The 26,703-nt window shown below is 37.8% G+C and overlaps 2 protein-coding genes across 12 annotated transcripts in view; one reads left to right on the top strand and one right to left on the bottom strand.

Moving 5' to 3' along the window:
* LOC133846056 (protein sickie) overlaps positions 1 to 26,703 on the bottom strand; it is a 210,023-nt gene that overhangs the window by 69,109 nt on the left and 114,211 nt on the right. For 9 of the 11 annotated variants that reach the window (XM_062280807.1, XM_062280823.1, XM_062280848.1 and 6 more), the window contains exon 3: positions 21,544 to 21,962. In XM_062280807.1, the coding sequence (XP_062136791.1) occupies positions 21,544 to 21,962 (419 nt within the window). Of the gene's footprint in view, positions 1 to 2,992; positions 3,285 to 21,543; positions 21,963 to 26,703 lie in introns of those variants that run through there. The other 2 variants (XM_062280832.1, XM_062280840.1) reach the window with 2 other exon arrangements.
* LOC133844618 (solute carrier family 53 member 1) lies at positions 13,384 to 18,725 on the top strand. Its single transcript, XM_062278700.1, has 9 exons — positions 13,384 to 13,539; positions 13,590 to 14,208; positions 14,589 to 15,297; positions 15,361 to 15,527; positions 15,587 to 16,053; positions 16,108 to 16,754; positions 17,304 to 18,009; positions 18,072 to 18,238; positions 18,288 to 18,725. The coding sequence occupies exons 1-3, from the start codon at positions 13,471 to 13,473 to the stop codon at positions 15,113 to 15,115; spliced, it is 1,215 nt and encodes a 404-aa protein (XP_062134684.1). The 5' UTR covers positions 13,384 to 13,470; the 3' UTR covers positions 15,116 to 15,297; positions 15,361 to 15,527; positions 15,587 to 16,053; positions 16,108 to 16,754; positions 17,304 to 18,009; positions 18,072 to 18,238; positions 18,288 to 18,725.

Below are 26,703 nucleotides of genomic sequence, written 5' to 3'. Positions count from 1 at the left end.
TATGAAAGGAACAATATTCATTCGAAGTCTATTCAGCATTTTCAATATTAAGATAAATATATTTAAGCTAAAAGAATAGTTAATTAGAATTGCATCTGCAGTAACTCAAGACTTCGCATTTCATTCTTAACTTATTAAATGGAAATATTTATTTATAAGAATAAAATAAAATAAATGTTGTATGTATAAATATACTTTGCACAAAGTACTCAGACTGTATAAATTTCAACAAACTTCTTTCAGTAAAAATTTCAAAAGCAATCTTGCACAAAGCGATAGTTGATCATGATTCGAAATAGAAATGTATCTTTTAACAGAGCTTTGACAGCTTTGTGTATAACTGCCAGCCATGTTAAATGGGCTCATATTAGAAATTGTAATGCGACACGTTGGAAAACGTGTTCATCTTAAAAGTCGTGTGCCCCCCGTCCTGTGACCGCCCCGCACCAAGAATTTACCCCTGCTATCAGCGTTAGTAGACAGTAAAAGTCATGGCGCAAGTCGAGAAGCAGTCAGTTGAAAGATACACAATATGAGTTGAGAGTTGAGATACTTTACTTATAGCCATCTCTCTGGATGGGTATTGTATTCCTATTTCTTATTCTTAGTGTCTCATATATATATATGAGATGCCTGGCTGCAGTTTTGCAGTTGTGGCTTGGCTTTCAAGTGCGACATAAAGTCACGATTTTCAGTTATTAGACGGCGAAACTTTTGCCTCAGCTTCTTTCTTGGTTTGAAAAACAGTTGTTTGTCTGACTTTAGGGACACATTTTCTCAGCTGCAGCAAGTAACAATTAATAGCGTCTGCTAAAACACATACATACATGCAAACATTCTATACACACACCCCGCACACACGTGCGTCAAACAGACGGCAAACTCCAAAGATATTCTTTGCTATTCCCTGCTAATGGTCGCCCGTCATCGCTCGTCGTCATCGTCGCCTTTCGACGGGCTGCTGCCACCTTTGTTGACTGAGGCAACATGTCGACGACATCTTTAAATATGCAGCAGGTTGCACGTTGCACGCTCTATGGCTGGGCTAAGGTTGTAAACAAGCCGCAGCCACAAATGGAGAGTAGCCAAACAAAAACAAAAAACAAAAGCAACAAAAACAAAAACATCAACAACAACATCGTACAGTAGTAGAGGCAACATCAAGTGGGCACCTCTGGCGCTGGCAACTCGAGTAGCGACTTCCCCATTTTCCACGTTTCCACTCAGCCAAGACTTCTTCTATACAATGTTGTGAGTTGAGTGCGAAAAAAACTATTAGCAAAGCGAAAAAGTCGTATGATACGGCTTATCAGAGATGTGAGCTACCATTCGATAATATCTAATTACAATAATACTTAGAGTTCTAAAACTTTGACATTAAAATATGGAATATAAATTCATTAAACTCATTAGTACTATCGATAATATAATATTAATATAATATCTTGTGTTCGATTATCGTATTGGAAATATTGGCATTGAACTCATTAGAACATTCAATTAAATCAAATTATTATTATAATTTAAATCCACTGAGAACATGATTTATTTATTAATTAATATTCAATTATCTTACGAAATGTAATCGTATTAAACTTATTAGAACATTGGATTATATCAAATTGTAATAATAATTTGAGGTCTTATAAAAATATTAAAATCCAAAATTAGGCATAAAAGGATTAAAATCTTTACAGAGGGTTGAACATATAATATTCATAATTCCCTGATTGTTTCAAAAGTATAATTATAATAATAATCTTAGATATGCATCAATGCTCTAATAATAATTAATAGATTATTTTGCTGTAATCTTTGCTCATCAGTAAAAATAATCGAATAACCTTTTCACATGCTGCCATCTCTAGTTTAGCCTAGATATGAGAGCTGAGCTTAGATCAGAGTCCTTCTCTTGTTTTTATTCACACCCAGAGCAAATGCAGCTGACAACATTTTGTTTGTATTTGTGGCTCCTGCGGGGGTTGGACAAATACTCGTAAATAATACAGACTGCATATCGGAAGCCCTCCATTGAGCAAACAGGGCGAGGGTTGTCCGATAAGTAGCAGCAGGCTGAAGATTCCCAGCGAATGGTTTTTCAATTATGCAACTGGGCAAATGCTTTGTTTATTGACTTTATACGCCTTTCCATCATATACTCTCGCATCGCATAAATGTGAAAGGTTTTCAGTTACGGTGGTTGAATTTTCCACTGAGGGTTGTTCGGGATGTTCCCACAAAAATCATATCAAAAATGCACTTTGTAGTTCCATATGAGAATATGAAAATATTGATATGGAAATGGAAATGTCACCCGACTCGACTCGATTATGCAATGTCTGCTGATGGGGGCAACAAACTTCCAGCTGTCTGTTTGCTGTCTCCAGTAAATTGGACTTGGCCCTAGACTGGCTGTCAGCCAACAACTGATCCGCAGATCACTTCACCACGGAAGAGTCTCAACAGTGCTCGACAGTTGCGTGTCTTCTAAATGTGTCGTTTTCGGCACCTTGCAACGCTGCCAGCCAAGTAAATGCGGAGGAGGGCGGCACATTAATTATGAATCGCTAGCCACAGTTAATTTAGTTTTGGAAAAAACAACTTGAAAATTTGCACTTGCTGGCATACATCTTGGGAATCAAAGAAAAAACCTCCACTACCACTCCACACCACAAAATGTCATTTCCATTAGCTGCTACTTGTTTTGGTTTGTATTCCGTACGTAAAAATAGAATAGAAGATTTCCCGCCTCTCTAGCTTTATAAATAGCATTTCGAGTTCTTGGGAAAATATATCGTAAATTTTGAGCAAATTTAGTCAAAAGAAAAACACATTTCCATGCTCTGATTTATTATGCTGACATTTGGCTTTAAGCGAGCGTTATCCTTGTATAAAATATGCCTAATGTCTCTCATTAGTGGCCACAAAAGACTTTTAGATTTTCCACCGAAAAACTCTAATAGCATTTCAATGCGCATTAGCTATAGTTTACCTTCTGACATCCGGTGAGTTGGGTAGACTACGACATTTTCGTGAGCTTTTCCCACCGCCGCCATTGCCGTGCGATGAAGATGAAGCGTTGCCCATTTTGTAGCCAACACGCGATTAAAGTGTAATGATGATGATAGCGATGATGATGATGATAGGATTGATGATGATAATGTGTAACTATATTTAATTTGGCATTTAGATGTGGCTTTGGCACTTTTTAGCTGTTATATTCGCGTGATTAAGTTTCCATTTCTCGAGGTTTTCAGCACTTTTCACATTGCTTTGATTTTTGAGCAATTAAAAATTTTTTGGCGATAACTAAAGATTTGAAAATTTTAGTACTACACTATATAAGCAATATTTGCTAAGTAATTTTAATCAATTTGATGTGGTTATATTTATAATTTTATTAACTTTATTTTTTGTATTCCTTATTTATACAAAATATGTAATATGATATTAATTTCATAATTTGGAGCAATTTATTTCAGCTTCGCTTTACTTTTATTATTTATTACTGTAAAATTTTTACTTTTAAATATTTATTATTTTTAAAGTAAATTAAATATTTATTTTGAGTGTTCTATTGCATATATTTTGACATTTTATCCAGGTTTTGCTAATTATAATTTAGTTACACTAAATCAGGGGCATTATCACTGTTACCCTATACTCTGATTTAATTACATAAGCCCGATATTTTCACACTTCCATTAGCGACACCAATGCATACGTGCAGACTAAGAGACCCGCCTCTGTTTGTTCTATGTAATTACATTGTAATTAAGCTTACGGGCAACTGGACATTGCCGTGACACAAGTAAAAATTGCTGGTAATCAAACAAATGTCTGGTCCCCTTTGGACATATCTAAAAGGGGGACAGACTATATACGATGTTGGGGGTTGGCCAAAAATGTGTGCACAGCACTTTGATCTGCGCCAAAAGGAGATGAATGAATGTTGCTATGGGGTTGTTTGATACAGAAAACTTAATGCAATTAAATGAACATATTTGGAAGTTCCGTTAGAGCAAGAAACCAGCAAACACAAAAACAGAAGCCAGACATTTTTGATGTATGACTGCTGATGCGGCTAATCTACATTGAAACAGGGTGAAGCAGGCCAAAAAGGGTATCCACATTCACATTCACATTTACAAAATCAATAGCTGCAATTACAATGATGCTCTAAGCCTTACGCCGAAAAAAGAAAAGAAACCAGGAAACATTTCTGCTAAGAAACAAAAAAATATTGCGTGTAAATAATACGCACGTGTGCGTGACACGTGATTGGGACTGGGATCGAAAATAACACGAGAGGCTGCAGCCAAAAATGGCACAGCTTCTATATAGTGAGTGGTTGTAGTGTGTTTTGAAGTGCCTGCTAAATGCTCTCAAAGTGGTCGTATCTTTGGCTTTAAGGGGTGCGAAATTTATGCTTAATCAATTTGTCGTAAAAATTAATGCCTTGTATTTCGATGGGTGTTAGCAGGGATGTTGTTCAAAAGTTGCTGCTACTGCAGCTATTACGATAAATGTTGCAATTGGGGCAAGGATTCAAAATTCGACACGTGTCACGCTACGGGTGGCCCACGCAGAAAAAGAGGGCAACGAGTTGCTTGTCAAAGTTTTTTTTTTGTTTTTTTTTTCTGATTTATTGAAAAGCCTCGTCCACATGGCGCATCAGTTGCGTAATCAAACTGTCACAGCAGCAATTACTACAATCAACAGAGCACAGCAGCAGCAACACAGCAGCAAACACGCAGCACTCGATTTGACGCTGCTTCAAACTCCACTCGATTCCGTCTCGACTGACTGCATAATTTTCATAAATTGTTGCAAATTCTTGTTGTCGTTTGTCACTTCTCGTTTTGTAAGCATGTGGCCTCTACAACTGGAGCTCTGCATAACAAATGAGACCTAAGGCCTAGCAAATCGTCTGAAACCAAAGTTGAAAGGCTTGACAAGTTGTGCAGCTCGCAGAAGCAGAAAACGAAGTGTGGCACAGAAATTGTACATTGAAATTCTAAATAAATATTTTTAATTTTCTATTTAGTTTGAACTTCTTAACTTAAAAAAAGATATCAAATTGCTTTCATTGAATATTCAAAAACCTATTTTCCAAAGAAGTTCACACAATTAATAAAATTATCTTTTACAAGCACTTTATGTAAATCCAAAGATCAATATGAACTTCAATTTAATAGGTTCCCAGTCATGTGACAATATTGCAAATTGCCTTTATTGCATTGCCTTTCAAAAATGCATTCAAATTGTATGTAAATTGACGCACAAAATTGCAGCAAATTGTTCGAGTTGAGTGGGAGCATTCACAATGAAGTATGGCAATAACCCATATAGGGAAACGTCAAACATATCTATAGACCACACAAGTGAAACAGCAAAAACATGATCATGCGTTTTTGGTGTGTTATTAATAAATATTTATTAAAGATCGCGATGTGTATGCCACTTCAATTGAAACAAAAATTGAAAGAGACTGGCGCTACTTCAAAAGCTGTCAAACGATTATGAAATATTTATGATAGATGCGTGACTCGACTGCACCTATCGCAGCATTTCGATTGTGGGGCCCTTTTTAATTGGCCGCCTCAAACAAACTGTAAAACTTGAAAGGGCACAACAAATGTCAGCGTTTAGCTTGAGATATTGTATGTTTTTCCTGTGCCAAAATGGCGTGACAAATTACTGATTTGCTTTGACATATAAATAAAAGACTTTCTCTTGTAAAGTTTTGCCGCTGCGTTATCCACTTATTTTCAGTTGAATACCCCATGCAGTGGGTCATTTGAAACTGTTAGGAGGCATGTAGTGATTGAAAGGGTATAAATAAGAATTGATTGGATTCTAAGAAACTTGAGTGAATGGTTATTTAATATCGAAAATACCTCAAGAATTGTTTATTAAATTTTGTTGCTATATTATTTCATTATAATCAAAGTGGAATTTAAAAATAAAAATAATTTTTTGGAAATTTTAAACATGTCATAAAAAGTGCAATATTGCATTTTAAAAGTTTCATTTTTACTATCTTTATATGATTATTACAAAGTATTGGAACATGCTTTGTAGACTATTAATGCCGCTTAACTTTCAGAGGACAGAGAATTCAGTGGTCTGTATTCTTCCGAGTGAAATATTTCTTTTTGTTTTTCACATTTTTAAGCGGAAGCTAAAAGAGTCTTTCAAGTTGATTTCTGCTCCATAAACTTGTCTATTTTTGTATTGTGCCCGCTGCTGTGTTCACTGGAGCGCGCAGGGAACGGGAGAGAGAGAGAGAGAGAATGAGAGAATATGACAGAGAGGCACCCGAGAGTAAATGGGGAAGAGAATCCACCTCAGGGTGGATTGTTGAAAATCTGAAAATTTGGAGCAGCACGTGCATTTGCACGTTTAGACGTTATTTGTTTTACTGGGTCTCAGGTTTATGCTCGTCTCGTTTGTTTATATTTAGATGGAAGTATTTTCTTTATGTCAGTTTTATGGTGCATTAAAAGCCAACTTGAAAACCGGCTGAGATACGGATACATTCAGCTGGATGGCTGAAGAGTTGGGAAGGAGTGTCGCTAGACTTTAGACGCTGACTGAAACAGACTTGGCCCATAAATCTCAACACAATTTATTTGTTAAACTTCAAGTCGAAGTTAAAGTTGTTTTTTGTTTTGTTTTTCGCTAACCATTTGATATGCATTGCATGTGTCGAGGCGCCAATAGAGTGAGATAGAGAGAATGGAGTGTTGTCTGCGTTTCTTTTGGGGCGTTGCAAGTGGGCTGGCGGGCTGGTTGGATTGTGATTGAACGGCTGCATTGTTAGATTTATGTATACAGCCTGCGAGTGGGGTCCGAAGACAATGGAAATGAGTTACAAGCTGCCCAGTTGCCAGGCCCATTAATTTTGCTGTGAACTTCCTGTCAAAAATTGCATTTTGACATCCTTAAAAAGAGTCTGAGCCGTGTCTGGATAACCACACACACACACACAAAGACACTACTTGCGGTTATTGTCGTTATATGTCTTTTTTTCTCTCTCTCCACTTCCTTGTTGGCTACTTCCTTCTGACTCTTGTGTCCATTATCAGCACATTCTACAACTTTTTGCCACTTCACAGCGGCCCACAACGGTTGCATATTAAATAATTTTCCTTTTGGCCATCGTACGTGACTAAACGTCAATTTCCAGCTCTCATTCTCCAATCTCCATCCCTCTTTTGTGTGCTTTCCATGTAAAATGCATTCTTAAAAACGATTTCAATAATTTCTCAAAGTGCCTTGTGGGCTTGTGGGCCACAGATAAGAAGACTTTGGCCAAAGTTTCTATTCTTTCTTTTTCTTCTTGCACTGGCAAAAAGTGCAATGTTCTGATAAGAAGGCAGCTCTTTCTTCGTTCGACTTGAACTCTATTGAAATTATTATGAACTGTGTGCAAAAAGGGCCAGCGGCAGTTAATTGTGTCAAAAAGTTTTTGCTCAAGCCACGTACGTGATGTTCAACGAATTGAACGATTAGTTATGGGGCTGAGAGGCATCAATATCGAGGGCTGAACGGCATATGTAAGTGGAAATTATGTGAGGCGATAAACATTTTGTCGTCGAGATAAAAGCAAGCACTACTCTGGGATTATCTTGAAGTCGAAAAAGTCTGCTGTTCTTAATGCTTTTTTAATTCATTTAATGACTTTAAAGCAAATATATGTTTATAACATGAAATACATGAATCTATAAATAATATTTAAGTATATTTTAATTGTAAACATTTCTTTTAAATTGTAAATAATAACAGGGCTCATATTATTACACGACAGCTTTTCGAAACTTTAAAAAAATACACTTTTATAATAAAAAATTTCAAAGAATTACACTTAAGGCTAGTTATTTAATTTATCATAAGTAAAAGTGTGAATATTTTTAGATGATAAATTGCTTTATGAAAAGCTCTACTAATTTTAGAGCTGCTTCCGCATACAAATTCAATTTTATAATTTTATTCAAATGCATTTTTCGGGCTGCACATTTACATGAAAAAGCCATAACCACAACTACAACCGAAACTAACAGTCATCAAGGGACCACCATTAAGCCTACTTCAGATATGAAGCTGAACCCTATGGCCATTATCATTATCATAATTAAATCATTAGGGTGTGTCTTCCATAAGCATAATATGCGCTCCCCCTAATTCACACTGCATAGACAACTACAACTACATCAAAAGAGGCCCCTATCATTAGTCAAAGTTCGATTTGGTTGTTACCTTTTACTCCATCTAAGTACGAGTACTCAACTCGACTCGACTCGACTCGATTATAATCCCTCATTTCTCTCTCCTACTGTGAAATGTAGCCACAATTGATTTTTCATTTGGGCTGTCGCTTGTTTGGTATTTTGACAGCTCGTTTTTTTTCCTCGTTTGATATCTCAAATTTCTGTCGGTCTTTGGCGTTGGCTTTGATTTAGCTGCCCGGTTACAATAGCGAGCAGGGGTTGCTGACAAGTTCAATGCACCCTCAGAAGACGATACAGATTTGACAGCCGCCTTGTCAGCTTGTCAATGGCAGACTACCGAAATTGAAAACTCTAGAGTTCAGCTCTCTCTCACTCAACTCTCAACACTTGGCAGTCTCGTAATTAGCCAAGTCGAGTACTTCAAGTTCTGACATTCAAGGATCCAAGACAATCCTTTCGGGGTCACAGCTGCTGCTCTGCTACTTATGGAAAATTCAATTACAAAATCCACACGGCAAATTTTGACAAACTGCCACCGCAGACTCGGTTGATTAATTGAAGACACGCGCCGTTCTAAGAGCAAAGAAACCGGTTACCAGCTCCCAGTTCCCAGTTCTCGGTTCCCTCCTCTGAGAGATGTCTCTCAACAGCTGAGTCGATGAGCTGATGACACTGAAGATTAGCGTCTAGAATAAAATTAGTTTGAGTTGGGGCGTTCTAAAATGTGTTCATGACTCTGTTTAATTAAGTTCTGAACTGTTTGCGACAATTAACAAATGGAAAATTTGGCAAGCAGCCAAATCAAAAGCGATACAGCTCACAACTTTTACATTTTGTGAGCATATGATAAAAATATGCAACATCAAACAGCTAATCAGTATTACAATATAGTTAAAATATAAATTTCCCTAGCTTGCATTTCAATAAATTAAAACACAAAATTTGTCACAAGTATCAATAAGTTTAATCAATTAACAACTTCAAAATTGGCTAAGACGTTATAAACAAAAGTTTCAGCTTCGCACCAAATTACAGATATATTTATCTTTCATGACTTTCGAATTTGAAGTGACATTTAATTTATAATAATAAGCCTATTGCATATTAAATTAAATATTAATAATTACTGTCTCGACTGGAATAAATAAAGAAATTAAAAACAACACTGAAAAGTTTGAAAAGTTTACCACTTCACTTAGTGTATTTTTGTGTTTTGTTTTATTTTGATAAACATTTGAATTCCGCGTGTATTCAGTTTAAAGTTGAAAATCCCACAACACCGCAGTTGCAATTCTGTTGGAATTGGATTTTTTCATTGTTGCGGTTATAAATAACACAGGAATACAGGAATGAGCTTATCTAAAATGGAATTTGTCTGCTGTTGGGTCCATGGAGAACGTCTGCTGCTGATTCGGAAGAGTTGTCTACGCTTTTTTTGTCTGTCTCTCTAAGCCTTTTTAATTTGTGTGCAATGCGATAAGGCGTTAATTATGCGGCCAATTCAAGAACTTTTAATGCTGGCCTGAGAGTGCAAAAAACGCCATAAAATATGCAATAGCGAGAAAGAAGAGGAAGAACCATAAAATCTTATGAAAATACGAGCCCATTTAATCCTATAATCTGGTAAAATGCCATAAAATATGCAACAGCTTTGAAAAAATTCATTTTAATAGATGAATTCTATTTTAAGACATCAAATTGTGTAATATATTAATTTCGTTTTTCATTGACAGTGAAGAATTGATGTTTCTTTGGTGTGATTATAGAAAACCTAATAAATTTATTTTTATGCACTTGGATAACATGAAGACAACAATCGGATTTTAGACTGAGCTTTCATGTTAATGAGAAATATATTTTTTATTCACTTTACACATTTGAATTATTTGGCACTTTTGGTTAGTGAATCATTTGAATTCGCTATTTATTTAATTCACATTCACGGATTTGCCGCCTTTTTCGCGAGCTTTCATGCTCCATAAAAAACATAAACAAAATCAACTCAAAATTGTTGCCGGCGAGTCACGCGCGACCGTTAAACGTTCCGTTGTCGACGCGTTGCGGTTGCAAACTGAACGAACAGCAACAGCATAGAACGGAGTTGCAACTTGTTGGACTGTGAGTTGCCATCGAGCGCTGTTCGAGCATGTTCGATGCGAAGCTCAGCTGGTTTTTACATGGGGTATTGCGGGTGGTGGTTGCAAGACAATTTCGTCGCGCTAAAAATAGTTACACTTGCACTCGACAATTAAGTTGCCCCCCGCCCCACACCTAAACTTTGAAGTTCAATGCACAGGGTGATGGGTCAACAGCAACAAAAGCAATTAGGTTGGTCAACTTAACGAAGTTATTACGAGTTGAAGTCAGCGAACAAATCGCACTAATTTAGCAAACTAAACAATTATCGCAAATGGCTTTTATTTCGTGTCACATAAAGTATAAGCGATTGTTGCAAGACAGTCACAACAACAATATCAACCACAAACTATAACGAGCAGAAAATTGTTTAATCATTGAGCATAATTTCAATGAGACAACTTCAAATCAATTGGCTAAAGCAAAGCAAAAAAAAAAAACCTGTTCAACTCTGTAAGCCGCTTTGGCTTTGGCACTTGCTCGATTTTCAAGTTTATGGAGCTGTCTATTTTGAAGTTTATTGCCTCGTTTCGAAATATGACTGCAATTTACGTGATTCGGCAATTGCGATAGACCACAAAACTCGTTGAATAGTGTAAGCTTCAAACTGCGAGGTGTGTGTTTTAATTGAATTGCTCAATGGGTGGCAATGAAAGTTGCAAGTTGCAACCAATTAAATGTGGTGCGCTTTCTCAAGTGTTTTATAATTGAGTATTTGCCATCATCAAGAAAAAGAATGAAATTGAATTTAAGCACTATTTTCTAACAGTTCCTCACCGAGTAGTTATTTTAGTTGCCTAAGGAGACGACAGTCTGGACTCAAATACCAATTAGTTGCTCGTAAATCAACAAATTGCATTTAGTAAAACGAAAGAAAACATTTGAACTTCTTTGACAGTTGCCAAGAAAACTGAAGATTTATGTCAAGAAAAACACTTGCTTTTCTGTTTCTCCCCTTTCGAACAATACTCTACAATATTCAAACTCAAACTATGAGTATTTTTGAAAGCTTTAAACGCAGTTTTTGGCTGTGCACCCCCAAAAACTAGACCCAATAAATCTTTGTTTATACAAATCCAAAAAACCATGAAAGCCTTTCGAGCTCCAACAATTTACAGACGGCGAAGCAAAAAAATAGTAAAAAGCAGCGTCAGACATACAACATGTGTAACCAAGCTGCAAGCTTGGTGGCAAGTGACTGCTCAACTCTCTGGACCACATCGTTTCACCTACTACAGACCAACTACTAATGCCATTAAGCCCCCTCCTGACATCCGACCATCCCCTCGCCGCCCCTTGCCGGACACACTAAGCATGCATTTTATTGCCTTTTGTCGTACTGGGAACCGTCGCACTTTATCATTTCAATGGCAGCGGACGTTTGCAATGTTTACTTTTCATTTTGTATGCCCCTCCCCCCCTCCCGCACCCCATCCCTCCAGCCAACCCAAACTGAATAAAACGCCAAATCCACGCCCAGGCTGCTCACTTTGCTGTTAGTCTATCCAATTGTCCAATGGTTTGTCTATGCAAATATTTTTATTTGCCTCTGCTGCTGTTATGGTAGTAAAAACAAGTAGAAATTGTACAGAGTGTGAAAGCTGATTCAGCAGATACCCTATAAACCAATGGAAATCAAGAATAGCGTATAAAACCGTATTGCCAAGACAAACAAATATTCTTCTTAGAAGCGAATTAATTTAGCAAATTATCTCATCATACCCCACTTTTCACAATCATTGCTACAGGGTATTTGAATGAAAGTATAGCACTGCTGACAGCAGCTCGTTTCATCCGCCAACAAAGGGCAGAGGATGATTGCTGTGTATTTTGCACATGTTGCCAATTTTTGTCACTGAAAGTTTAGTTGCCACCCTCTTTAATGAGCAAATGGCTTAAATTTTATAAGCCCAGTCGTCAGGATAATCAACTTCTTACGGTCTCCCATCTCCCCCAAGGGAGTTAATTACTCGTGTATTTAGCATATAATTATTGGACCTAGCTGCTCTCTTTCTCTTTTCAGAGTCTCAGTCTCTTTACCTGTATTTTCACATCTTGACATGGTCTTGGCTCTGGCCTAATACAGAAAATACTCCCCTGGGCAAGGAAAAACTTCTAGCCACCACCCACTGGCAATTCAATTTTGCTTTACGAGCATTTTCCAACAACCACAACAACAAACTCTAGGAAAAAGTAATCATCGTTGCAATTGTTTCACATTTTTCACGTTACTGAAGATGAATGGTCGCTTTGATGATGCTGAGGTGTGGAGTTTGGGAATGCGGAGAGTGGAGAGTGGAGCTTCGGTGGCAAGCTACCCTGTGGCATGCCTGTAGACGACATATTTTGAGGCGCCCCCCGCCAAACTAAAACGCCATTTTCTTTGTTTGTCATAAGAAATATGACTAACGACAACTGCTGGCAACTGAAATCGAATTTTGTAGCTGTGAATTGCGTTTTGATTGAGCAGCTTGTTCACTTCTTACAGGCCTCGACTTTAAGAGTTAAACAACCCCAACAAAAAGAGGGATTCCCCCCTTTATGCAATTTGAATAATAGACAGCAAAACGCAGACACTTCACAGCAAAACAGCGGCCACTTCACACGACAACGTGCAACTAAATGTAAAAAATATTAAAGCCCATTTCAAGGCTGTCGCTGCTGCTGATGAAAGACAAAAAGCCTTCGATAACGAGAGTGGGCAACTGTCCGCAAAAAACAAAAAGGGGGAAATGGAGTGGGACATGTCAAAAAATTTGCAAACATGGGGATGTTTGTTGGACAATGACGACGTGGCAGCTGAATAGATCGAGTTGCCTCTAGGGAAAGTTATGGAGAGATACTCGAATCGAAAAGTTGAGAGAATCAGTTTGCAGAGATGAATGGTCTCATCAGAGACTTTTGCACTCACAATTGATTTGTTGTTTGTAAATAATCGATGGGGACCATATGAATAAATTTGAAAAGTTTCAACAAGTTTAAAATGAAATACCTGTAATAAAATGTCAACCCTTTAATTTAAATATTTCTCTCGAAGCAACCCGAGAATAACTTTTCACTAGTAAGCAGAAAACTAAATCTGTCAAATAAATTAAGCAACATGAAATTTGGAAAAACCTTTGAGAGCTATTTGACCACAGAATGGCGACAGCAGTACATGAATTACTCAGTAATTAGTGTTCAATTACTCATATTCAATTATAATAATTTAAATTTCAGGATCTAAAGGCAATGATTTATAAGGCAGTACAGGAATGTCCGAGCACAAGAAATGTATCGAACGCTTTGATTGTACAGTATTTTCAAAACTTTGAACGCATTTTCTTGGCACGCTTGCATGAGGAATTGCTTCGCGTTCAGAACTTCTATGCCCAGAAAATAGCCGAGGCACGTCGCAAGCTTTACATTATCGTACAACAACTGAAAGCCAGGACAAGTACAACCAGCAAACATGGACCGAGCACTCGAAATTTAGCTCTCGCCTGCACTGAGTTCTACTTGAGCCTGATAATGCTGCAGAACTTCCAGAGTCTGAATTATACAGCATTTCGCAAGATTTGCAAGAAATATGATAAGAACCTAAAGTCAGATATGGGAGGTTTCTGGTTTGAGGAATATGTGACAATTGCTCCCTTTGCCCAGGACAAAGAGTTGCAATCCATGATTGTCCAAGTCGAAGAACTCTATACGGTGCATTTCACTAAGGGCGATCGGGCCAAAGCTATGGACAAGTTGAGAGTGCCTCCCTTGGGTCAATGTGTTCCACCGAGTAAGATCTTTATGGCCGGTATGGTGTTGGGATTGTGCATTGTGAGCACCGCCATTGTGATTATTTCACGTAAGTATCTGGTAGCACTTATCTATTCAGTCGTCCGTCTTTCCGTTCGGTTCAGCACCCAGATTTCAGGCTGTACCAAGGATAGCGATCCAAAAGTTTTGAATATATTTTTAATTGCAACAGCTCTCACAATTCCATAATTATTAGTTTTTTAACTTATTAACCAATTTAGATATTGGCTAATAAATACATATAATCGGAAACTATTAATTGAGAAAGAAAATATAAATCTTAAACTATAGAATATACTTTGGAGAACAAAATAATAAATATATATAAAGATTTAAATACGTCCACTATAAAGTGTTTAAAATACAATTCAAATTGCTATTCACATTTATACATTTATATTGTCTTTTTCAATAATCATTCTCCCTCAGTTTACTATATCCACAACCAACTGGATGTGATCACAATCATTGCTCAATTGTACCGAGGCCCCATTGCTTCGAGTCTGGCTAGCTTTCTATTTGCCCTGAATGTTTATGTGTGGCAGAACAAAGGTGTGAATCATGTGCTGATTTTCAATATCGATCTGAGGAATCATTTAAGTGCAGCCGCATTTCTGGAGGTTGCCAGCATAGTGGGCTATATTGTCACCATGTCCATGGTGTTCTTTATCCACTATAAAGAGTTTGAAGTAAATAGTCCATACTACTTTCCAGTCTTGTGCATAATATTGCCATTTTTAATGCTCGTCAATCCCATACCCATTATGAATCGAAGGGCTAGAATGTGGATTTTGCGCATGATTGGGCGCATTCTTGGAGCACCCTTCTATAAGGTAATCTTCCCCGACTTCTGGATGGCCGATCAGTTGACTTCATTAACAGTTTGCATGGTTGACTATTATCAATTGATTCGTTTTTTATTATCGCTACTGCCGAGGCAAAGCAAATGTCTTTGAGTTTGAGCCAGACACTTGGATCACTTTGATTCGTTGTTTGCCCTCTTGGTTCCGTTTATCTCAGTGTTTGAGACGATACTACGATAATGATTACAAGCAACGCAAATTTGTATTAAATACCATCAAATATTTCATAAACATTATTGTGGTTATTTCCTCGACAATTGTTATGGAAACGAATCGTAAGTTTTTTTAATCTTCACATTGCATATTGTGTTTTCAATGCGCTATTCTTTTGACTGTAGATAACTACGATAGCATGTTTGATAATCCTTGGATCTGGTTCTATATATCTATGTCAGTGATATCCACAATTTATAGCACTGCTTGGGATTTTCTTAGTGACTTTGGATTGTTTAAGGTCTGGAAGGGCGAAAACATCTTTCTACGCAATCACCTCGTTTATTCGAAGGTAAGTTTGCATTATTAAATACCTGATAATTTAATTTAAAATGTTATTGTATTTCTTAGTGGTTCTATTATTATGTCATGGTTTTGAATGTGCTGATACGCTTCGCCTGGTCTCTGGAGATGCATCTAATTTACTTCGATTACGTATCAGCCTTCAATGCCAAGACAATTAGCAGTTTTCTTGAAATACTGCGTCGCTTTTTCTGGAATTTCATACGCTTGGAGAACGAGCATCTAAATAATGTTGGAGAATTCCGCGCTACTCGCGACATTTATCTTCACACAATTTCCATGACAAATTTGAATGACGACGACAAAAAAATTGAGCTAAGCATTTTAAAACTTTGTTCAGAATGTCTCTAGAATAACAAATAAAAATCATTTGATTTGAATTTTATGTTATATTTTCAATCCAATACAAATAATTGAAGAAATTATTTTGGTGTGAGACAAATATAATGAAATTTGGCAAGACTTTTGAGAGTCATTTAACCCCCGAATGGCGTGAACAATATATACACTACTCGGTAAAGTATTTGGATAACAGCATTCGCAAAATTTTCTAATACTCTACAATGCAGGAACTCAAAGCAATGATATACGAGGCTTTGGAGAATGCTCCTCGTCAGAAGACTCTAGCACTGGAGTATTATCAAAAATTCTCTCTCGAGTTTTTTTGCCGTCTTGAAAGAGGAACTGAGACGGGTGAATGATTTCTTCGAACACAAACTGGCCGAAGCTCGCCGAAAACATGCCACATTCAAGGTGAAACTAATGTATTTAGTAAGAGAATCCGGTGGTAGGGTAAGTGATATACCCACCTTGCCTCCCTTGGAGGATCAGCCAAAGACCGCTCGCCATTTGGAGCGGGCCTACAGTGAATTTTACTTTAGTCTTGTGTTACTGAACAACTATCAACATTTGAATGTCAACGGATTCCACAAGATATGCAAAAAGTATGACAAATACATTAACTCAACAAGCGGACGTTTATGGCTTAGGACTTACGTGGAGCCGGCGACAATTAGTCGGGAGAGAGCGCTACACACCATGCTCGCCGAGGTCGAGAATCTCTTCACGCATTTTGTAACAAATGGAAATCGCACCAAGGCCATGGCCAAGTTACGAGTTCCGCCCCTTGGTCAACCCACTTCTCCGATCCATATATTCTCCACAGGTGTAGTGCTTGGTCTGCTTATAGTCTCCGTTTTCATTTGCATTGTGTCATGTAAGTTGATTTAAACCCTCGTTCTTTATAAGTAACTCTTTATTTAATACCAAAGATAACTTAACTGCAAAGTTCATTTACCGCGCTTAGCGGCAACAAAAATGAGTCGATTGACGATTCATAGTATTTACTATTCAAATTCTCTTAACTGCAAGTTTACTTCTCTTAATGGCCACGAAAAAAGTGTATAAAAAGAAAGTTCAGCTCTCATTATTTAACACTGAATGTAGTACTAAAATCAAGTAAATGGTTATAGAACCTCGCTTAACGGCCATAATAACAATCGTCTTATAATCATTTACGTTTTTTCACTTAACAACCAATTAATATCCTAATTCCAATTTTCAACAAATTTATATCGTTTAACGACCACAAAATTAAATTATAAACTTCAGAGCTACTACAACTACAAAATAATAAATAATAAACTATACATAATTAAATTTATTTTGAAGTAAAATATTGAGGACAGACAAATATTATTGGTTTCATTTAACATCCACATTTTTGACCGGTAATATATTGCACTAAACAAAAACATTCCCTTAGATTTTTTCATGCTTAACAAACCTGAGTTTCTCTTATCGTTTAAACAAATGTTCCGCTGCTCCTTTTTACTGATGTTCTATTGGTTCAGCGTAGTCATCAATGTGTATGTCTGGCAAAGCGTGGGTATTAATCATGTGCTAATATTCGAGTTGAATCCACGTAATCAAATCCAACCCATCAAAATGCTGGCGCTAGCCAGTTTATTTGCCTATATTTGTACCATGTCCATGATAATCTTTTTGCATCACAACGAATTTGGCATCAAGGATCCTTTATTCATTCCCATCATCGGATTGTGTTTGCCCTTGGTCTATCTATTGAATCCCATGCCAATTTTTAATCATCCCGCCCGTATGTGGATTCTGCGTACTTTTGGTCGCATTGTTGCCGCGCCTCTTTTCCCAGTCACTTTTATGGACTTCTGGCTGTGTGATCAAATGAATTCAATGATTCTTTGCCTGGTCGAATATTATCTCGTTACGCGGTTCTATTTTCGATATTACAAGGATGGAGTAAGTTCCCCCGGAACCAACTTCGAGCCTTGTGGTTACTGTGTTGCGTTGTCTGCCTCCGTGGTGGCGTTTGGCACAGTGCATGAAGAGACATTGGGACGGCGATCCGCCAACTGCGTATATTGCAAATGCTTTTACTTATGCCTCGACGATAGTCACTGTCATTATTCCCTTTATTTATGCGAAAGTCAGTAGTAAGTTAAACAAGGAGTCTTCAATATATGTATATTTATAAATTTTCTGCATCTAATGATAGGTCCAGACGATGATGCAATGATGAATCCTTTGATCTGGGGTTATATTATCAGTTGCATTATATGTAGCATCTCATGCGCTTCGTGGGATTTGCGTATGGACTTCGGACTCTTTCAAATCTGGAGTGGCGAACACATCTTTCTACGCGAACATCTTCTCTATCCCAAGGTAAGTTTGCAATCATTCTGTACTATCATTTTTAACCCCAATTTCCTAGTGGTTCTATTATTTTGCCATTGTGGCCGATATTGTCATTCGTTTTATTTGGGTGATCGAAATGAACCTAATGTACTTCAACTTAATGACAAAATTTAATTGCCTGAGCATAATCAGCGTGTCTGAAATTATGCGTCGGTTCATCTGGAATTTTCTGCGCTTGGAGAACGAGCATCTTTATAACTGTGGACACTTTCGGGCTACGCGTGATATTTATATATCCACATTGAACTCTCGAGAGGATATGGCAGTGGAGTATTTACTAGACCAGTCCAGGGATGTCCGTGGCGCCGAGTATCGTCAACGAGACTCCAGCATTTGAGACAAAGCCAATTTTGTCGGACAACAATTGAGAATCAATGTTGCATTAAAACCTAACATCGTCGATGTCACCCTTTGAGTGAACAAATTGAATAAAATTAATTTCACATTTACGAAATTAAAACCACAAATGGAATTATAAATTCCAAACACACAGACAGACAGACAGACAGACGGAGTAAAACGAATGCCCGCAGGACAACAAAAGTTAAACCAGACAACAAACCCAGAACGCAAGGTTGGCCAAAAGCATCTGACAACTTGTCACCATTGTGTGGAGTCCCTTTGCTGTGAGGTTGTCCTGTCCTCTTCACTCTCGAGTAGCCACAATTTGTGGAGAGTTTTTTGGTTGCCAGGACAACTGCAATGGGGCGTTTGTCCTGTGCGTGGTCACGCATAAATGCATGCGAATTAGAGAGTACACACACGTGCAGCATTTACCTCTGCTCCCCCCTCTTACCAAGACAAGACAACCCCCAAAAGTTCAACTTCAACTCCATCTCCAACTCTCTCTCTCTCTCTGTTAAGCCCAAGCATTGGAATTTCCGCCCTTCGCCAACTGCTGTCAATTATGGGGGGACAGCCATTACATTAACCCCTCATGCCGCCCCCTTTCAGGAAAGCTCCGTTACAAATGCCATAAATACATTTTGGGGCAACATATTGTTGCAATGTCTGGAGCACACACAATTTGCAGTTATAAATGGCAGTACAGCGCTCCAGGGTTAAATTGTCATCAGCTGTTGCTCGACGTGGTCTTGGAATCTCGCAGTTAAGGATTTGTATTCCTTTTTTAGTTATTTCCTCATTTAATTAGATGCAACATGTTGTGGCAGCAAGTGCCAACTGCCACTGCAGCTGTGACTTCTTCCTGCCTTCCACTTTAAAATCACTGTCAGGTACTGAAAACTTGTCAATTGTTTCTCTTCCTTCAACAAGTCCTCGTTGTGCACCAGCTGCTGCTTGCGTTGTTGCTAAAATGCTTTTGAATATTGCATGTTATATATCTGTACCCAACATGCCTCCAACCCATCCGCTTCTGTTCCTTTCAAACGAATGTCGCTAATGGTACGCGCAATTTTTCGGGGGTGACTTTGGCAAGTCCTTGTTCCGGCTTTTCAGGGACTACTCTCGATTTCCAGTGTCTAGGTCGCCAGACCGCAGACATTATAAACAACCCGAAGCATACACACGAACATGTATAAAATATATACGTAGTTGGGGGCTGGAGCAGTGAAAGTTTTATGGCGTTGCAACTTTAAATGAACTTGCCGCATTTGTTGTCGTCGGGTTTTGTGCCGCTGTCGTCCTCTCGTCCTGTTGTTGCCTACCACAAACTAGGCGCAAGGACGGCCATAAAAATCCATTGTAATTTATTTGTCTGCGACTCCGTGTCGCAGACTGACCGGCAAATGCAAAAGAGCGCAGTTCCGCGGTGGACCTTGCGATACCCTGTAGGTATCTCTCAATTAGTTTATTAAACCTCCCCTCTTTGTACTTTCCATACAGGGTATTTTGCGAAAAATTCAAACATTTCCGTTACGCATTTAAATTTCATAGTCAGTGAAAGTCATCAACACATTGCCGCCATGGGATGATTGCGGACTGAGCGGGGAGTAGGAAGAAGCCGGCATACTGCTGTTAGCCAGATCCCAATGAGAGTTAAACGCCGCCTGTTGTCCCCATGTCGGAACTGGGGGGTCTTCCCTTATGGTTGGACGTGGGTAGGAGGGAAACGCAACACAAAAGCTTCCGCTTCCTGTCTACTGCTGGGATTTCCCCGAGGGTTGCAAAGAGCACAAACACAAGAAAGCAGCCCCCCAACACTCCCGTTGTCGAGAGTCAAGAGACGGCAACTGCTTTTGACTTGCTCGACCAAATAAAGTTTTCTAATTTTCCATCTTCATGTTTTGAATTTTTCAGCTGCTTTTCAAGTGCCGCAAATCCAAGATGCAAGTAGAATCTGGAGTCTCCCTGCCGCCTTGTAGTATGCCAATTTTGTTTGCTTAGTGCCCCGTTTTTTGGGGGGCGAATTTTCTTCCATTTCATTTTTTTGTGTTTGCCAAACAGATGTTTTGAGGGGTCTGAGCTGCTTGGAATCTCCCCCGGGAGCGAAACGACTGTAATTTCCGGCAAACAAACCAATAAATCATATTAAACTTGCTCGGAATTTTGTCGAAAGATGAATAAAAAACTGGAAAAAAGCGGAATATAAACTGCGTAACGGAAGTCGCATGGCTGTCTAAACGGAATGCATAGGAAATCTGAGACATTGTCAATGATATGGTCTTCTGAATATTAAGACGTGCGTGGGGAGCAATGCACAGCAGGGTTGGAGGCGGTGTACAAAGGTAACGACAAGGAAATCCATGGACTTTAAATGCCAAGAGTCTTATAACGCGAATACTTTAATAATTTAAAAAGAATTCGGTCTCTTTAAAATTGAAATATTAATTAAAAACGTTCAAATGATTTATATTTTCAAACGAATTTTTGAATACCAAGGAATACTACAACAACATAACTTCATATTTAAAAACAAACACTTTGCAACACTATTTTAGCAGTAATTTATAGCACTGTTTGCAAAACCATACAGTTACGCTTCAATTGCTATAGATGGCGCCACAAATTCAGCAATATACGCATGTTGTGCTTAACATCTGCTAGCTAATTAGAAAGCATACATAGCAAGCGCTGCGCAACCTAAGAGCGCTGTTAGCTTAACAGTGGAGGAGCTTAGCTGAGACACAGACCTAGCAGTCGAATGCTAGCTGTTCGTCAAAGCTGTTAGCTCGGACACACACCAAAGCAACTGCACGAAAGCTGATTGCTATGTGTGTCGTTGCCGCGTAAGAGTAGTTTTCAAATTAGATTAAATTTTATATAGGGATTCAGTCAATTATAATTTAATAGATATATTTAAATGTACTCACCGGTTCACCATCTCATTGCCGTTCTCCAGTGACTGGGCCAATTGTTGTGGCGTCTGTTGCTGCTGCTGCTGTTGTTGTTGCTGTTGCTGTTGTGGATCCTGCTGATGCTTGTCGATCAGATTGTTTGCTGTAGACGCTCTCAAGCTTCCGCCAAGACCAATGCCCAGCACAGAACCACCGCCAGTTGCGAGGGCAGCAGGAAGCGCAGCACCGCTGACAACAACACCACCGCCTCCGCCACCGCAGCCAACGCCAATGGACTTGGTTTGCTTCGCCTGCTGCTTGTAGCGGCTCAAGGCAAAGAATAGGGCAAGGACGGCCTTCAGGCGACCCGCGCAGATGTCATTGGTGGTAATATTGTCGAGGCCACCAACTGATTGGCTTCTCAGGACGTGTAGGCACGAGTTCACGTTGTCGTACTGCAACGAATGAAAAAACACAAATGAGTCGAAATTGGAATGAGCTTGCGGCATTTAAAGATGAATCTCTCATTCCATGCCCATCATCATTCATGATGTGGATGATGAGTCAACGCCTAAGCTGTCGTAATATAAATGTAAATCCTAGCGCCAGTTTATCTCGCGGCTTTACCTTTTGGGAGCGCCATTAACGAGAGCTAGTCGTGATTGTGACAATTCCAAATGAGCCGAAACTTGGCTAACAAATGGCTTTTTTATAGTTAATTTGCTTGAACGTTTTTAACTGCTTCACGCACACGCAACAAACGGACCGACCTCCCAGACAACCATTTACCCCGAAGAAAAAACGAAAAGAACCCAGAGCCCAGCATCAAAATGCCCAGAACCCAAAAACCGAATCAACACAAAAAAATTGACATTAAGATAAAGTGCTCAGACGTCAAACTGCTGTAAAAATGTAGCACAGCTCGTGAGTCAAACAAAAAATGTTGAGAGACGGCAAAATATTAGACTTTAAATGCTCTTTAGAGCAGGCAAAGAGTTTTGATAAGGGCAACAACAAATAAGCTAATGATATATGGGCTGCCTTTTAAACTAACGGTTAACAACTTTAGAAGCATGAATGACCAATAGAATATCATTAAAATAAAGCATTAAAAATATTGTAATATGTGAAACATTCTAAATGTTAAAATTATATTATTTAACCCAACAAATTCTTAAATGATATATAGCAACTTAAGCTTACTATATAATTTTCGTAAAGAATTATGAATAAACATTACAAAAGTATCAGGTAAATCTAAAATTAATAAATACTCAAAATACACCTTTTTAAAATGTAAAATATATAAAATTATACAAAAATTTTTTATAAATTATATATTGCAAACTCAAGCATATTATATAGCTTTTATATTATTAATATATTCTTCACTTAACTCTCCTAATATCTTAAAAATATAATATAATTAAACATTATAAAAACTTAACTTAATTAGCCTAAGTCGCTGGCTCATCTTATTATACAATAAGGAATTGTATTCATTATTTCAATAAAATAATAACATTAATATCATTTTATTTTATGTCCCCTTGCTGATCCCAAAGTCCATATGCCTTGCTTTGCCATCCGAGGGCAAATATAAATCTATAAAAAATTGTCAACACGCTCTTCGGCAGCGCACAATTTGTCTTTTGTTTGTCGCATGGCATTTTATTATATATACACATGCACAACTATATATATATAGATATTTTTCTCGACATTGTGGACGTCGTCATAGCAGTTGTTACAATTTAAAAAATACAAAACACACACACAAAAGAAGTCAAAAAATCAAACTGACAACTGACATGACAGCAGACAAATGACAAACGTCTGTCTGAGTTGTGTGCACTCAATTTGCCGGGTCCGAGTCCGATTCCGAGTCGAGAGTCCGAATCCGAATCTCTAACAAGTTGGGGCGCAACTTTAAAACTAACGGTAAACTTATATGAAATAGAAATTGAAAAAAAAAAAGAGGAAAGACAAACTCCAATATAAGTTGGCCCAGGAATTCTGTTTGCCGTTACAAAAGAAACTTTTGTGCTCAATGACTTTGGCAAACAATTGACCAAAAAATCGACAAGTTCAAGTTCAATGGAATGGGGTTTGGAAAGAGCGAAAGAGTAAGATGTGCTTTGAAAAGTATCTCAAAGATACATTGAACTACGTCGTTTGCCAGCTTGCCGTCTGCTGTCAACATTTATTTTTGGCATTTGCCATTATAAATTGAGGCAATAAATTTAAATTAATTTTGTGTGGCAGCATCACCATCAGCAGCGAAGTTTCTACAATGCTGCGAATGAGGTCAAAAACGGATTGCAAGTAAATAGCGATTGTGCTGCCTGCCTGAGTTAACAATTTAACATTTTGTGGCTGCAACAAGTTGCACTAGTGGCATTCAATAGTAGGATTACTCTCTGCCGCTCTGATAAATCCAAATGCCACAAGCCTTTCCAGCTGCTTCAAAAAAAAAAGCAACTACTATTAAGTCACTCATCAATCAGAGTAAAAGTTAAGCTACAAAATGTCAATTAATATTGATGAGAAATTAGAAAGAATACTCATTGAATTTGGTAGCAAGGTAAAAGGAGAGAAACAGATATCAAACCATGATAAAAATTACTAGTAAATCAGAAATAAAATGAACAAAAGCTGTCTTTAAATGAAGAAGTTAAAAGAAAAGTGAAAATTTGTTTAATATTTAATATTGGTAGCAATAAGCCAACATATAAAATTAGTATTGATAACGTTTCTAAGAATATTCTTTTTTCTAAATTATGAATGAATAAAAGGTAAAAATACAAAAAATATACATATATATAATCGATTGATGAAGTAAACCTAAAGTGAAAATTGATAAAGTAAATGTTATTACAAATTTTAAGAATCTTTTCATATTAAATTTCTTGTAAATAATTAATAGTAATCTTAAAATTGGTTTGTATAAGTGCCAACTTGGGTTTCTTACTAATTATTATAAGTAATTATTAACTTAACAACTAAATCCTCAATTAAAGATAAAAATTCCTTAAATAATATTTACTTAGTATGTATGCATATATGTAATATTTATGTAATGCTAATATAATAACACGTGGGCTGAAAAGTCCCGGGCCTTACACATAGATTGTGCTAGTTTTATTACAGTCACCTTTTTTTCAGTTAATACAATCCTTCAGAAGACAGCTGCTAAAATTTCATAATATTCTATTCATTAGTTTGTAAGTTATTGAGCCAAAAGTGACACTACTTTTTCTATTTTCACAACAATGGATCAAATGCAATTTCGTCTTCTAATCTTACAATGCTTCTTGATGGGAAAAATACCTTTCAAGCAGTCACTCATAGCTTTGGCTTGAAAAGTGTTATGGGGACTCCTCTCCATCAGAAACAACAATTAAACGTTGATTTGCTGACTTCAAACGTGGTCGTAGAGACACCGATGATGCTGAACCCAGTGGACGTCCAATTGGGGGTCACACCAGAAAATATAAAAAATCCACAAAATCGTTTTGAATGATCGAAAATTAAATTTGCGTCAGTTAGCTAACATCGTAAAGATATCAAAAGAACAAGTTGGCTTAATATTGCATGAGCATTTGACTATGAGAAAATCTCTTCAAAATGGCTGCCGCGTTTGCTCACTTTTGACCAACAACAAGAATGTGTTTATGATTCAATGACAGTGACAAAACTACAGGAATTGAACTTCGAATTGCTCCCACATCCACTAATTCGCCAGATTAGGCTCCCAGAGACTTCTGGAGGTTAGCAGTCCTGGAAAAATGCTCGCCGATAAAAAATTTCGCGCGATTGAAGAGGTTATCACTGAAATTAAAGCCTATTTTGAGGCAAAAAATAAATCGTTCTAAAAAATTTATATTGAAATGTTACAGCGGCTCTGGAATGATTGCGATGCTCTTGATAAAGATTAAGTTGATGAGTAACGCCAATTTTGATAAAAAAAGCAAGTTTTCTTTGTTAGGCCCGGACTTTTCAGCCCATGTGTTATATTGTACAACATTGATTTAACCACTTTCTTTTCATAATTTAACATACTGCAATGATGTAACAATTTCATTTCTTAATCGTATATTGACATGTTTCTGTTGATTCACTTGATTTCTAGTTGATTACGCTTTTGCCTTGTCGAACACCTGATTAATGATGATAGTGTTCCCCTTAAATGAACTATGCAGCTTTCCACACATTGTTATGGCCCAGTTTATCATTGCTTCTCCCCTTCTCCCCTTCTACACCCACAAACCACACTCTCACACACTTATATATCGAGTGCCACACATATGCAATCGATCAATCAGTGCCGCGTTGACAGCTGCAAGTGTCAAACAGAGCGCTGCACTTTATTTCCCCACACACATACACTCACTCTGCAACAGTATCAGACGCTGCAATCATTCAATGAGCAGGCGCACAATCGTGTGTGGCACAGTTGCAGCCCGTTCAAACGTGGAGCAAGTGGCATGTAGGCAAGGCCTTGCAGCGCTCGCTTACGTAATGTGCAACAAGAAAAGAGTCATGGAGCAGGCAACAATTGTTGGCTGATGTCTCGCAAGTTGCCACATATGCCAAAGATACTCGCCACATGCATTTGCCCAGCACTTGTGGCAACTCCTCCAATTGCAGCAGCTGCTGTTGCTTGCCCCAAGCTGCAAGCTGCAAGCCTCAAACCTCAAGACTCAAAAGCGAAGAGTCAACCACAAATCGTAAAATGGTAAAACGATACCACACAGTCGAAAAGATGCAAAAGTATCTGTTAAATATTCTTCTGATGCAAGCACAAGTGTTGTCTTGCCCCACTTGCCACATCACCATCCGTCTTCCACCACTTGCCTTCGCTCTTTACCCCACAAAGTGCCACAAATAAATATATACTGCAAATAAATGGAAATAATGTCGTTCACATTAAAGTTGTCAATTGTCATCGAAACTGGTTTCTTATCAATATGAAACTAGCTTGCACAGTGGCTCGAATGCAGTAAAAAATTCGCATGGGAAGCAATAATAAAAATGTATTCTCTAAAGAAGTCGAACATTGGAAATAAATGGGTGAAACCATATGGAAAATTCGTAAATTAACAATTATTATATTTTAGGAAATAACTTTTGTTTTGAAGAATTTACAATTCATGTTTAAAATTGTTAATTAGAATAGTTGGAATTCTTTGTTAC

This window comes from Drosophila sulfurigaster, chromosome 2L, assembly GCF_023558435.1.
Source record: "Drosophila sulfurigaster albostrigata strain 15112-1811.04 chromosome 2L, ASM2355843v2, whole genome shotgun sequence".
NCBI lineage: Eukaryota > Metazoa > Arthropoda > Insecta > Diptera > Drosophilidae > Drosophila > Drosophila sulfurigaster.
The sequence above is the reverse complement of the archived record's forward strand: the minus strand, read 5'-3'. Positions and strand labels throughout refer to the sequence as shown.

Bases quoted from the DNA above. Each gene is read 5' to 3' on its own strand.
- LOC133844618 (XM_062278700.1), top strand. From the start codon at position 13,471: ATGAAATTTGGAAAAACCTTTGAGAGCTATTTGACCACAGAATGGCGA. The intron at 13,540-13,589 runs GTAATTAGTGTT...TTTAAATTTCAG, and splicing joins AGCAGTACATGAATTACTCA to GATCTAAAGGCAATGATTTA. The intron at 14,209-14,588 runs GTAAGTATCTGG...ATTCTCCCTCAG, and splicing joins CGCCATTGTGATTATTTCAC to TTTACTATATCCACAACCAA.